At 36.6% G+C, this 15,391-nt stretch overlaps 1 protein-coding gene across 1 annotated transcript; it reads right to left on the reverse strand.

The window, feature by feature from the left end:
* Positions 1-5,830: 5,830 nt before the first annotated feature.
* Positions 5,831-15,352, reverse strand: LOC141611921 (carbon catabolite repressor protein 4 homolog 6-like). The gene is made up of 15 exons (XM_074430575.1): positions 15,156-15,352; positions 14,605-15,064; positions 12,935-13,098; positions 12,189-12,254; positions 11,221-11,273; positions 10,973-11,054; positions 10,809-10,852; positions 10,221-10,302; positions 9,071-9,163; positions 8,933-8,965; positions 8,725-8,845; positions 7,635-7,792; positions 6,862-6,947; positions 6,682-6,766; positions 5,831-6,164 (listed from the first exon to the last, which is right to left on the reverse strand). The coding sequence occupies exons 1-15, from the start codon at positions 15,249-15,251 to the stop codon at positions 6,111-6,113; spliced, it is 1,677 nt and encodes a 558-aa protein (XP_074286676.1). The 5' UTR covers positions 15,252-15,352; the 3' UTR covers positions 5,831-6,110.
* Positions 15,353-15,391: the final 39 nt, after the last annotated feature.

The following is a 15,391-nucleotide window of genomic DNA, read 5'->3' on the forward strand; positions in this document are numbered from 1 at the left end:
ATAAAGTGTTCTTGAAAGTGTCCCCGATGAAAGGAGTAAAGAGATTCGGAGTTAAAGGGAAGTTGAGTCCGAAGTACATTGGACCTTATGAAGTGATCAAGAGGATTGGTGCCGTGGCTTATAGATTGGATTTGCCCCCGAGTTTGGGTAAAGTTCATGACGTTTTCCACGTGTCTCAACTTAGGAAATACATTAGCGACCCTAGTCATGTGTTGCAAAATGAAATTCCTGAGCTTGAGCCTAGTCTTTCTTTCGAGGAGAGACCGATTCGTATCTTGGATAAGAAGGAGAAGAAGCTAAGGAGTAAAGTGGTGCCCTTGGTGAAGGTTTTGTGGAAGTGTGGTGATGTAGAAGAAGAGACTTGGGAGCCGGAGGCTTCCATGCGTGTCAAGTACCCTAGTTTGTTTTCTTAAGGTAATGCCTTTCATTTCAAGTTTCGAGGGCGAAACTTTTTAAAAGGTGGGATGATTGTAACACCCCGCCCTTTCCTTATATTTTAAATAAACTTTTAAGAAATTTTTATTAAATAATTATTATTTAAAGTTATTTTCATAAAATATAGCCATAGCCGTGTAACGGTAATAATAGTGTAGATTTTAATAATATTATTCTCCGACTCGAGTTATAGTAGACTTGGGACGAAAATTCTAGTAGATACCGACTCATTTTGAGTTATTGGGCTTAACTTGACTCATGGGCCTTTTTCCCCTCTTTTCTCTACACAAAACCACAACTAAACCCTCACAACTTCATCTCCCTCACTTGTAATTTCTGAAATTTCCCAACAACCACCCCACCATTGTTGAACCTTCCCTTACTAACCCTAGAATCACCATATCTCACTCAATTCTTCACCAATCTCGTTCCTTTTCGCGCCATTCTCTTCCTTTTCTCATTTCCCTTCTTTCTAAGTAAGAAAGTTGTCATCTTTTCCTCTATTTCGAAATTCTCATCTTACAAGGATGTGGATTCTTGACTTAATACCTTTATTTTTGTGTTTAGGGGAGAACTTGGACAACCCGGAGGAGGATAGCTACATCATTGACGAGTCTTTAGAAGATTGAAGTGCAAAAAGGTAACGGTGATGGGTTACTCGACTTTTATGTTAAAATTGTGTGAATTATGTGGTATTAGACTCATATGAATGTTAAATTTGGTGTCTTTCATGCTTTGTGGTGATTTGGTGTTGAGTTGATTACTTGTATGATGATTCTCATATGTTTAAGGAGTAAATTCATGTCTTGTTGTAATATGGTAAAACATGAGATTGTCTTAAAGGAATTCTCTCATAATTACATGATTAAACCTCATTTTTAATGATTAATAAACAACCTCATATGTTAATTACATCTTGAAAGTGGTAATTTTCTGAGTATTCATCATGTTAAAGAAGTATGAAATGATTAAATGAAAGATGGTTGAATTTGGAAGACTTTAGATGGATGCTTGATGAATTTTCGTGTGCAGTGATCCTCTGCCGGTGGGCCGGCAGCCGGCCTACCCAACCGGCAGCGCGTCATTGCAATTCTGGGTTATAAAAGTTGGAATTTAAGCCTTTGTGATCCCCTGCCGGTGGGCCGGCAGCCGGCCTACCCAACCGGCAGCGCGTACATGAAATTTTGGTGTCTTTTATACTAGGGTGTATCCCCTGCCGGTGGGCCGGCAGCCGGTCAACCGGCAGAGAATACACAATGTGAAATGTTGAAGTTAATTGACTATAGTAGGTATTCCCTGCCGGCGGGCCGGCAGCCGGTCATTCGGCAGAGGATACACATTGAATGTTTTTGACCTTGTTTTCCTTAGCTTGTATCCCCTGCCGGTGGGCCGGCAGCCGGCCACCCGGCAGAGAATACACCCTCACCTAATTTGACATTGTTCACCATAGCATGAATCCTCTGCCGGTGGGCGGCAGCCAGTGCCCACACCGCAGAGAGTACCGATGTTTCTCATACCTTTATACTTATGCATGCTTCACATGAATTGTTTACGTTATGTTTGTGCAATCTTTTCCACTCGTATTTGTGACCCGAGTGTGACGTTTTACATTTTGAGACTACTCGACATTCCTTATTTATTTGCCCTCGGACATTGGGTCACGGTTAGGTGCCATTGTTTCCGAGTTGGGCTATTTTTCCTTCCGCCTCTTCGGACCGGGGGTCACGGTTAGGTGACAAGGTTCCGCTTGAGGTTACTCGACTTTCGGGCACGGTTAGGTGTACCATATTTCGAGTCTTGGATACGATTTGGTATCGTTTGTCGATCGGGTGTCGTCCGTCCATCCCGAGAGTCCGGCCAGGTTTAAACTAGGACCGTATTATGATCGTCGTCCTACCAAGAGGTTGGAGTCTAGAGGGTTGTCTTGTTTGAGTCTATACTTTGTAATTTGTCTTACATTTGAGTTGAGTCAATATTTGACCGTTTGACCTAATTATTCTTCTCTCATTTATGCGTAACTACTCTTATTGCATTTTGTATACTAATCATGATCCTCTCGTCACCGTAAGTATTTATCCTCATGCTTGTTTGTTTAATTACATTCCTAATTACTTGTATTTTGACATATTGTGGGGGAGAACCCCGAGTTACTCCCCACCGACTGTGGCTTTCATATTTATTATGAATGACAGGTTGGTGATGAAGCTTAAGTGGGCAAGACCGTGTGAGCTAGCGAGTTCTTACCTTGGACCTTATTTCGCTATCACTTTAATAGACTCACCTACTTTTAGACTCATGTTCATTCGTGGGATATCTTTTCCCCAATAAATAGACTTGTGTTGTAATCTTAAACTTAACTATCTAAACTTATTTATCGTGTTGGTGATACCTCGCGTTGGACTTCATTAGAAGTCTTAAAAGTTTCAAAAATCTCGTGTTTCCGCCACGATTTACTAGTTATATTTAGTTACCTCAACGAGGGGTGTCACAGTGGCTATACGAAGGGAATAGTGCGATAGGAATTGTCCACTCCCTTGTCAGGATTGTTTGAAACTCAGGGCCACTCGAGGAGTAGTGAACTGAAAATGCGTGGCCACGCTCGGAAAGTATCTACGGTAGATAATTCCGGTCAGATAGTTACTCTCCAGATCGAGGAAACCACTCAAGATATGATCAAATGCAAGTATGACCTGCAAGACACCTTGCATTGAGTGGGAGATTGTAATAGAACAAGAGAATTGATGACACACACTTGTCTCGAACAAGTGGGAGATTGTTGGAGTAAGTGTTCTCAACAATAATGCGATCACATGTTTAAATCTCGTGATAAGAATACGTAAGGGATGATTCAATTATATAGTCAACTGATCAACATTAATCGCTAATGATTGGCTAACTAGAGTTTGACATTACTGTCGTTTGATGGTGGTGATCAGTTGATCCCTTAAGGTCACACCTATAGGACAATTCCCTTAATAGATCAAGTTAGTTAATTGTATATCGATACAAGTTAATTAAATTCCTTAAATTTGAACAATTCATTTGTGAGTGAGAATATTTGTATCTTATTGTAATTTGATTAAATAAGATTCATTTTAGTAATTAAAAGATTTTATTACTAAAATTCGTTATTGTTTGTGAAACAATTAAATTAAGAATATGATTGATTAATTATAATTGCAAAATATTGTGAATTATATGTATGACCCATTTTATACTTGTGATCACGAATTACTAGCTAATTTGTCATATGTAATTAATTTATTATGAAATGATATTTATTTGTATAAATATGCATTAAAATTAGATATGGGCATGGTGTGTGACACATTACCTAACAAATGACATTTGACAAATCACAAAAATAAAATGGAGTCCATTTTATATAGGGCACCGGTTTTATAGAGGAGAATGGGGGTTTATTATGTTTGTTAATTTTGAATGGCAAATATAATGATCACTCTAATTACCCTAGCCTCACACACCTATTATTTAGAGAAGAGAAAAAAGAAAAAGAGGAAGCCGTGCATTGGCTTAGGGACACCACCCCAACCGGCTCCCCTCTCTTTATTATGAGAAAATTGTTCTCATTTTTCTCTTAATTATATTATTCACATTCTCATATTATCATCTCATCTCTCTAAAATAGTTTTAGAAACTTTGATTAATTGTTCAACTAAATTCTAATATCACATAAACATTATTACTAGCGTAGCAATACAAATATTATTAGAATTACTAAGGACATCTAATATATTAATCTAGTTAATTAGTATATTAGCATTAAGGGTTATTGTTTTGGGTGCAACAAGAGGAGAATCTCTATACTTGGGATTTCGGAGGATCATCCATAATATTTAAGCTCAATAACAAATAAGGAATGTGTCCTTATTTCTGCCCAAAATTTCGAACCATATATAATGTAAGGAACATTATTTTTCTTTTCATCTCTTATTTTGTTATGCATGCGATCTTAATGAACTTAAGTTAAAATGTTAATTAGTTCACCATAAGAAATGTCTTGTAAGAGGTATATAAACCTAACAGTATCTTATTGAATTTATTGTGATTCTATACATGAGATTTTATTTTATAATGTGTATTATTTTGTAAATATGATCATTACCAAGAATGTATTGAATGATATATTGGTTATATTTGGAGATTTATCAAAACGTTATTATTATAGTTACTTGACGTTGTAGTTTCATTACTTGGGTTACCACTGAATATAAGAATTGTGTTACCGATGATTGATGTTATAGCTAAATTTGAATGTTTTTCTAAGTTTTTGGTATTATTAGGCGGTGTGAGTAGTACAACTATGAATGAAGTATGCTAGTATTTGATTTGGAGTTATAAATTATGCAAGAACTATATCTGATTAGTGAACTCTATATTGAAAAAACAAACGAATGAAAACTTTGATTCATAAATTATGAACGCACACATTAATATCTGTTCTATACTCGTATAATCATTGCTAATTGAAGAAATTTGTTTATTACGACTTTGATGCAAGGTTAACGATAAAGAGACTTGGGTTTTCAATTTTTTTAGGTAGGGGTATGCAAATGGAAAGTAGTAGGCATAAATGAGTCAAATTTGTACTGCAAAAATAAATTACGTTAAAATATATTTAAGGGTTATTCACGAGAATAATACAACCTAAGACTCTCTCCTTATATTAATCCAGCCTATATTTTAACCCATAATCCTTTTCTTTTCTTTTTTATTCTCTCTCTGTCTCTCCTCTTTTCTTCATCATCCTCAATTCCTCAGTTTGCATCTTTCCCTGATTCAATTTCAACTTTTTTGGTTTTTCTTTTCATGTCTTTCGCCCTTAATCATCGTCCCTTACACAGTACACACCATCCTCTCCCCCACTGACTATATATTGCTGGAGTCACCGCTGAAACAACCCCGACGGCAACACGTTTTTTTGCTCAGACCCTTCACCTCGGAGAGGTATGTGTGTGATGAGTGAGAATGATGCACATAGACTGTAATTGTTGCGAATGGGAGGTTACTAATATCATTATTCATTGACCCTTTATAGAAAGGAAAAGGAAGAAATTCAGTGAAGGGGCAATGAGAAACCGATGAAGGGCTTAAATAAATCACAAATTAAGAAGGTAACCTACTAAAACATAACCTGGTTACAACAGGTAAACATAAGGGCGGGTGTATAATGAGAAAAATTAGTGAATAGTTCAGATTAATATGGGTTAAATTATAGGGTGGATTAAACTAAGGAGGGCCTTAGGTTGAATTATTCTTATAAAATAACTTTATATTTAATGTGGTGAGTTCAACTTAACTCAGGTGACTTCCTCAAAGGCTATTATCAAGTGTTGTTGAAAAGAAGAAACAGTAATTCTTCAGAAGAACCGGGTGAAGAGACTAAAAAAATTATTTCGTTCAAGATTTGAGATGTAAATAAATCAGAACAAAAAACGCAAGGTCAAAAAAGTGCTAGGAACCTAAGCTTCCTTTGAGATCGAATTTGTATGTATTACTTCTACAACATTTTGTGCGACTGTCCCAAATTAAACAACCTCACCCTTTGAACAGAATAGGCGCGTTTCGTTCACCGAGAGTAACTCTAACTTCCTGAACTTCAAGTACGCCATATCAGCTAGCCTGAGCCAAAGTTCCGACAATATCACCACCAATCACCTGATGAATGCTAATTCCGAAACCAAGGCAATGTGATCACTTCCCCATTTCTGTAAGCAAATCCAACATACATTTCACTACAATCAAGCACTAGAATAACCTTTATTATTTCAAAAAGGTTTTAAAATACCATTCAGTTTATATTAAATTTTTACCCCCACAAAATTCCATTCTGTTTATATTAAATTATCTTTTGTTTTTGTGTTGGGGTAGTTGCTGACTCCAAGGTGGGAGGACTAAAACGAAGTACTAAATAATGTTACACGTGCCAGACAATTGAGTTCCTCTTTCATGCGCACCAAAACAGAGGCAAATGACTAGTTAAGATTTAGGAACTGCAATTTATTAGTTCCATCGATGTAAACGGAGGCAAATTCTCTTTCATCTTCCCAAATGTCTAACTAAAGTCAAGCAAACAATGCCCGTCTTAATATTTGGCTTTGCCGTGTCAATTTTGGTCAGAAGGAAAAAAAAAAAAAAAAACACTTTTGGGACAACACCTAGGAACTATATCACCATTTAAGCGAGTTAAGATGTAAATCAAATGCATAGGTATGTCAAGAGCACCTTTGTTGGAAATCCCCCAAATGTTTGCATCACGTCTTTCCGGATAGGAGCACGCACCCTAACAGTTTGGAGGCCTTCAGATCTCCTACATGTCACACAGAAGCAACAGATTAATTTGACAGATAGCTATTAAATCTCAAAACAAGATGCTAAACAAAGATGATCAAAAGGCATACTGACCATATGTAGTCCACAGTTCCCATAAAACAACAATTATAGCTAGTCACCAATGGCTCCCCGAATTGGTCTCTTGTCCCAGAAGAATCCTAGAAACCATCAGAGGAAGAGAAAATATGAGATAGTGATTAGCACTGTTGAGATCTACTGGCAATCATACAAACAGAAAAATGGAGGACATCTTGCATAGACGGAAGATAAAATACATCATTGCCTTTGTTGGCATCAATAAGTAAAAAACAGAAGGAAAGCATGCATGGGAATTAAAGCATATTTAATGTGTCATAGATTGACATCAACAAACACGTGTTTTCACTCCATCTGCCACTGTACAATAACAATAGCATTACCCACATGGCTCAGAGGCTCTCGTTTATAATAGGTAAGAGGATTGGATGTGCACAACCTTATTCATGAGTAGAAAAGCCATTTGCGGATGACCCATTCACCCATGATGAAAACGGCTTCTTCACAATAAATGAAGCCAGGGCAACTTTAACTCAAATGTCCATAAATTGGTCAACGATCGAATAATAAAGTATATGCCAAGTTACACTTCACAAGCTAAAAGCTCCCTCATCCTCGATAATACATGACCGTAGAATGTTGAATAAGTTGTTACAATAAATAAACAGGTGAGTTCAACTTAAATCAGTGAATTTCCAGATAAATAAGTAAATAACTATTAGTGCACCACATATTACCACTGCTAAAATACAACCAGCAACTTCTAGATTAAGCCACAGAATCATTGAATACAAAAACAGTAAACCTACCTCCACTTCTGAGTACGTACTCCGAAGCTTTAATGCGTGTTCAAGAGTAGTGTTCTTGGTACTGCCAGTAGCTATGGTTATCTCCATTGCCGTCCACCGAGATGGGCTGTAGAATGTTTTATCCTGCACAGCTATATCTGTCTTGAATACCACCTCACCTGGAGCAACACACATGCTATCAGAAACCATTTTGGCTGTCGAATATTGATCAGTAATCAATACTATATATTAATTCCAGAAACCAAGGGACTTCAATGTAATTAAAGAAATCTATACAAATTAATTATACTATATAGTTTTAAATCGATAGCACCGTGTGATGGACCTGATAAAGGGACCTCAATGTAAATATTATATAGTTTTGGTTAAAAGTATAATATAAAGATGCCTTGATGAAGAATATTTATGGAAATTACATTAAATTAAAGTAATTAAATTTAGAAAACACAAGAATATAGTGACTTTCCTTAAAACTAACATGCCCCACTTATGTAATTAATTAGTATCATTATAGAATTATACATTAAATTAAATGTAGTAAAAGTAATAGTAGCAACGACGAGATTAATAAAATTAACGGTATTAATGTTGGAGTAGTGACAGATATAATAATGATAGTGGGAGTAGTGAAAGTAACTACGAATGTCGTGAAAGTAATAGTGGTAACAATGAGAAAAAGTATGAACAATTAAATAACCAATTGACTCAAGGAAATATTTTATTTATTTAAATATAGGTCGGATAAAATAAACGGGAATAATGAATTTAACAGAAAAAAAATAGAGGAATTAGTAAAAGAAACAATCGTAACCACGGGAATAGTGAACGTAATGATATTAAGAAAGAATGTCGTGAAAGTAATAATATTAATAGCGCGGTAGTGAACGTGTCTCATAATTTGAAAATAAATTTTACATTTCACCATAATTACAAGATATGTCGTAGAAAAATATATTACAAATAGTAAACGTGTGAGTTAGACAACTCCAACATAGTTTATTTCATTGAAAATAAAATTTAACGGTAAATAGAAGTAGCCCGGGCGAAGCCGGGCACCAAATCTAGTTGATAAATAAACTTATGAACTTACCCAAACTAGAAGGAAACACATCTTTGCCACTTTGCAACGTAGGCAAAAATCTGGCTGGTGAATGGATTTCAGCTGAAGCCTGTCCTGAAACTTTGTCTCTATCAACTTGAGATATATCAAGCTGACCGGAAAAATAATTGTTACCTTAGCAGCCGCAAGAAGAGCCAATTTATGATTTGTACAAAAGTAAAGCCGATTCCAACTATACCTTCTGTTGTGATATGAAGTTGTACAACGGACTCTGGCAACAGAAAGTATGTATGCTGTTATTAGAAAAATGAGTAATTTAAATAAGCTTGACTGCTTGACAACACAAAAAATAATAGCTAAGATAACCCCGATCTACCTTTGGTGTACAATTAAAATCACCGCATAGGACAACTGGAGCATCGTCCCATGTCTTTGATACGGCTTGAGCCTTTTCAAGAAGCATTCTGACCTGCATAAGCAATAGCAAAGGGCTTTTATGAATCTTTTTGAAGCAACAGGCCAAAATAATTTTCATTAGACAGATAAAATAGGCATGATCTAGTTCTTTTTGTGCCTTACCACTGTCAAAACCATTGCAAATCCCCAGACCCTTCAATTTCAAAACATGAAACAGGTGTTAAGGCTTAAAGGGTATTTTTGATTGTCAAGCCATGACAACAGAAAAGAATCATGGGGCTAACTATTTACTACGCGTGGAAATGGCAGGTAGTCAAGCAATCAATACTGCAAAAACACCCTCCAATCCATGAACATGTAGAATGAGTCCATTAACTGAATTCGCTCTTAGCAATTCGCGACTCATAGAATCATAGGGTACCCGAGTGAATCCGATAACCCTAGCGGCCTAGCTGAAACATAGTTGGGTGATATGAGAAAAGGTAAAGAAACACTTCCTTCAGTTAGTAAGCTGCCATAACCAATGAACATGCAGAATGAGTCCATTAACTGCCAGGAAGTTAATCGTGGAAACAAGCGAGGGCCTGAGGTGCGTTTAATCCCAAGGCTCGGTAAGACTAGCCAAAACGCATCGATACATCAAGGAAGAGCACAAGACATAGGCGTAAAAAGACCTCTAAAGGGTGCCTTGTAGATAGGGTGTAGCTAGCAAGGCGCACTACTTTATGATTTCCTTTCTTTTCCTAATTGTTCTTTTGTTATGCCGTTCACTTGGCCATATTATTTTTTCCTTTTAGTCCTTTAAATGTTCGCCCTCTTTCAAATCCAAGGAAAACCTCATGTTTAAGAGGTGCGTGCCTTCTCACTCTTTGTGCCACATCGCCTCTGTCCGCCCTCGCGCTTTTAAAAGCTAAGAAGCGTATGCGCTGTCAAATCTCTCCGCTCAGCATGAGTTTCAGTATTATACTCTTAGACAAAGCATCTCCAAAATTTTATTATCAGAATATCAGTTATCATGTGTAAGTTTGGATACACCAAAATGCAATGTTTGATATGTACAAGAAACAAGTCATGTGAAGAATGTGAATGGCCTAAGAAGGGCCAGATACCTGGCCAAGTTTCATCTCTCCCCTTCTTGGATTGTACAGCACATGAATGTTGCCTACAACAACTCTATTTGGAGCACCCGAACTGCATTGGCATAATAAAAATGTTTCTTAGAAGCTGTTTTCTTCAAGACATTGGCATAAGACGCATATTTCAGGCAATATACATCAGTTTGAGACGTAAATCTCCATTCAATCTGCACATGTCATACACGAAAAAATATAGGCAAACAAAATTTAAATCAATAAAGCGTTTTTGAAAGGAAAACAGAGACTAGAAACTCAAAGAACAGCAAACCATCAATGACCAATCTGAACTCCACAAGTAAGAAACCACACAAACTTGAGCCAGACACTAAATAAAATCCTGCAGTTGCAATCTAGAGCTTAGGAGATCAGAAAACTAAAAGTTGTTACTCCATTAGAGAGTGACCCAATATGATCAAGGAGTCTCTCCATCAAAATCTTACCATCTTTGCATGGGTTGACAACTTGACATCAAAGATCATCAATGAGTTCCGACCAAAGTAAGACAAATAGGTGACATAACTCTATAGCTAATAATGAGGATATTCAAAAGGCAAGCATTACCCTGAAGAAGATAACTGGTTTCCATCTTGGTTCTGAGTCAGTGACTGCACAAAGTTTAAAAAAAAAATAAAAAATTATGGCAATAAAGAATTTTGACAAAAAGAATAGGGCCAGTGATACTGCAATATAATAACAAAAATAAAGATTGAAGAGCTGTAAATAACCTCTAATACACAAATTTGAGCAACATTATCCCGCATTCCATGTCTTATGAATTCAATGCAGTCCTTAAACACCAACTTGAACCTAAGCCCATGATTATCAAATATGTATCACGAAATTGCATTCAAGTATTTGACAAAAACAGACACAGCAGTACAATATCGATAAACGTGTGCAGGATGGTTTCAACTCAACTAGAAGGAGCATCATTACCAACAGGTCAAATACTCTGCTTCTATTAGCTCCTTACCTTGTTGTTCGAAAGAAGATAGCACACCCATCAACTGGTACACCCGTGCGCATCTAATACATTAGAAACCATGTAGCTATTATGCACAAGGACATACGATCACAATATTAGTAATATATAATCAGAATACATAACCATCAAGCCTCAAACGATTTGGGTTCAAACACTCTGCTTTAATAGCTCCTTGCTTTTGTACTTCAGTAGTATACTTCATTTAAAAACAGACTCCCCAAAAAACTTCAGGGAGCACATATTGTTCTTTACGAAATAGACAAGTAAAACAAAATCAGAAACAAATCCGCGAAGGTACAGAGCAGAAAGCTAGTATACCAACTTCACATAAACTGCTTAAATGAAAACTTAATACTCCCTCCGTCCCGGTCAATTGTTGTCCTTTGATTTTGGCACAAAGACCAAGGAAAGAGGAGAGGGCCAATAGCTAAATGACAAGTGGAACAAATTGGGTGTGAATGATCAAATTACTCATCAAGTTCATTCTTAAAATAGAAAGGACAACAAATGACTGAGACACCCTAAAATGGAAAAGGACAACAAATGACCAGGGGAGTACAATAGAAGATGCAACATCCAGGTAATCATATCAGCAATACGGAGTACTAGGATATACTGCATGGCAACTTTCAAATAGAGGCCTATCATCTTTCCCTACAATTGCCTTGTAACTTCAACAATATTAATCAATACTCAATGGGGGATTAAGAAACGTAAATCTTCTTTCAATCTATATGTACAATTAAATATTTCTTACTCTTTTCCAAAGACATAGACTTCACTACGAGGCCAAGAAAAAGAACTGCAGGTGTCCTAAAGGATTTATCTTCGTCCTTGCGTGGTACAAACTTTATTTTCAGTTTTTTTGCAGTGCGGTTAAAAAAGAAATAGGTAAGAAAAACACCTAACAAGAGTGCATAGCAAGTGAGAAGACGTGTATTTATATCTGTGACAACCTTCCAAAAGCCACTGTATCCACGAACCCTCAAGTCCTCCTCTAGCTCTTGAAATTTGTCAACCTCCTGAAAACATAATGCTAATCGTAACCAAGAGAGAGAAAAAGATCTATGCAATACCAAGCTTGGTTAATCAACGTAGAAAGACAGAAGGAATGTCAGGGGGCAGGGAGCAGGGGGCAGGGGAGTTAAGCAGGGATGAGAAAGAGCATCAAATGAGACACATTAGAAGGAGAGAAGAGTATCCCGCTTTAAAAATTAACCAGTACATGACAAAAACGACTTTCTACAGTGTACCCCTAGTTTTTTTTCAAATTCTTACATATACTCTCGATTTTTTTAAATCATCTAATATACCCTAAACTCAATGAAAAGTTCTTCAAATAAACTAAATGCTCAATTTCTCTACTTTTTAAGAGTTATGTTTAGACACTTATGATTGATTACTTGACATAATTCCTGGAAACATGATAATTCCTGAAAACATGACATAATCATCGTTTATTCATTAATGGGCATCTTTTCATGACATGCCTTTTAAAAAAACTCAAATTACAATACTAAGAGTGATCTAGGACAATTTTGGGTTCATTGGGCATTAAAAATTATTTTTAAAAAACCGAGGGTATATGATAGTCTGAAAAAACCCATTTAAATTATTTAAAAAACGAAGGTATATGATGAGTTTGAAAAAACAAAGACGTACAGCATCAAAATAAAAATAAAATTTTCAGAATGAGAATCACCTGAAAGCACATTATGTCAGGAGACCACAATTCGAGCTCAAAAAGTATTTTAGCCTTCCGCCTTTCCCAACTCATAAACCGGCGTTCGATGTGAAGATAAAGATGGCGATGGTCATTAGCCAGGTAGTCAGCAAGTATATTATATGAGAGCACAATAAACCGCTCTGCAAAATATGACACCAATTCAGGGAAAAGTGAACCTCGTAAACGTTGGATCCATATTGTTTGAAAAAAAAAATATGTTGGAAGGGAAAAAATTATCAGAATGAGGAGTTACAAATTCGTTCATTGGCTGTGTATAGACAAAATGAAACGAGAAAGGGGAAGGAGGAGAAAATTGGTAAAAAAAAAATGTGCACAAAATAGAAAATAATGTTCTTGGGAGGAGTTTCACTTTTTTTTCCATCTTCATTTCTTACAAACCAAACAAGGAATATAAGGAAAACTATTCCAAATTTCCAACAGATAATGCTCTCCCAGAAACCACAAGACTCATAGCCTTCCTAAAAGCACTACCCTCGTTTTTCTTTAGACAGAAAAAACCGTGATACAACTAAAGAAGATAATGAAAACTTTGGAAAGAACTTTTAGCCATGACAAACTGAGCCGTGACACATTGACTTGTAAACCAACCACCGAGAACTGTGAAAATAAAACAAAACAGGGAAGTATAAATAGTACTTTAGCGTTCTCATCCATTCCGATTTTCTCACAATAATTTCCTTCAATGCACAAATACTTCAAACATTGATCTCGATAACATGCTTATCTACTTAGCTAGCTAACATGTGGCATCTCCGCAGGATAATGATCATTATTGATCATGATTACATTCACCATATCAAATACCGAACCTACATACTCCTAGTCATGTATTTTCTAGTGTTTGCCATGCACATTAGATAAATCTTAACAGTTTCTATAGTTGACCCGTATACCATAGTAATGTACATTTAAGTAATTTTAACAAGCATACACTATGAAATACACACTATACATATAAAAATATTTTAAAGGACATGTCGATCGCTACTAGGTAAATTACCAGTTACTCTCCAATGCACCTGCCTAATAACAACGGAGTACCACGTAAGAACAAAGTAAGAAAATGGATTCATGCACAATACTCCATTGGACGTGGCGTGTCTCCTCTAAAAACACATTGGTGGTGACGTGTCTCCCCTTTTTCTCAATATCGTACATTTCGATCCTGCGTGAACCCTATCTTTTTGAGTCGGCCGCTTTTTGCTAATTTTCATAAAAAAGTTTTTTATAAAGTTTCACATACTACTTTCTTATAATTCAATCCCTTTTTATAAAGTTTCACATACTACCTTCTAATAATTCATATTTCGCTCAATCATCCTTTTCATATTTTTCTTTTATGCCCAACACTACTCAAATCTACTATCCATCAACTATAATCAATTTTCCAGCATTGACAATCCAAGGCATGTACAATTATTTTGCCTTCTCGTTCATCCTTTCATTTCATCTGACGTTGTTGGGATAAACAATCATCACGAAAATTATTAACCTTGGTAAGGTAAGCGAGAATGTGGGATTGTGGTGCATAGAAATACAATGAGCAAAGTTAGGATAACAAAGTGCAATACTAAATCCTAAGAAAATTACATAAAAGGAAGGAAAGAAAGCAACGGATAAAATACCAGCGTTAGGAGGGGGAGGGTTGTTGGCTTTTTCCCAACCACGAAAATCAGCAGGCTTCTGCCGGTGGACCCCAACCCCGGGTTGATTATACGGCAGAGCAGCTCTAGGTCCAAAATTACCACCACCATGGAAACTCATACTATTATTATGGCGATAATTTGGATGATTGTGATGAGGAGTATCATAAGTATAACCCAAAGCATTATAACTAGAAATATTATCGGAATACGTATAGCAATAATTAGGATAATAATGAGGAGCATGATAAGTATATCCTAAAGCATTATAATTTTGATGATTGTGATGCGGAGTAATATAAGTATAACCCTGAGCATTATAATTATAATTATAATTGTTATGATGATGATTATGAATAGGATTACAGTAGTAGTAGTTGTTGTTGGTGGTGGTGGTAGGTCGATGGTGGGCGACGGGTGCAGGGCGGCGGCCACCGCGGAACTGCGGCGGAATAGAGAGACGAAATTGAATTAAACGCAACAGGAAAGATAGATACAACGGAAAAGAGTAGAGTTACGAAAGAGAGTTTTACCGGTGGATGATTGGACATGGCGGCGGAGGAAGGGTGGTGGAGGACGGTGGTTGCTGCGGCAACGCGGTGGAGAGATGTGGGGGAGGGTGACCGCATATGTTTCTTTATATATGTATGCTTGATGGTGGGTTTGGGGGTTATGGACTTATGGTAATGGGACTCCGACGTTTTTGGTAGTTCAAACTTCAAACTTCAAACTTCAAACTTGAACAATGGCCATAGTGCACGTCGCCCGG

The sequence above is a fragment of the Silene latifolia genome, chromosome 11 (genome assembly GCF_048544455.1).
Source record: "Silene latifolia isolate original U9 population chromosome 11, ASM4854445v1, whole genome shotgun sequence".
NCBI classification, from domain to species: Eukaryota; Viridiplantae; Streptophyta; class Magnoliopsida; order Caryophyllales; family Caryophyllaceae; genus Silene; species Silene latifolia.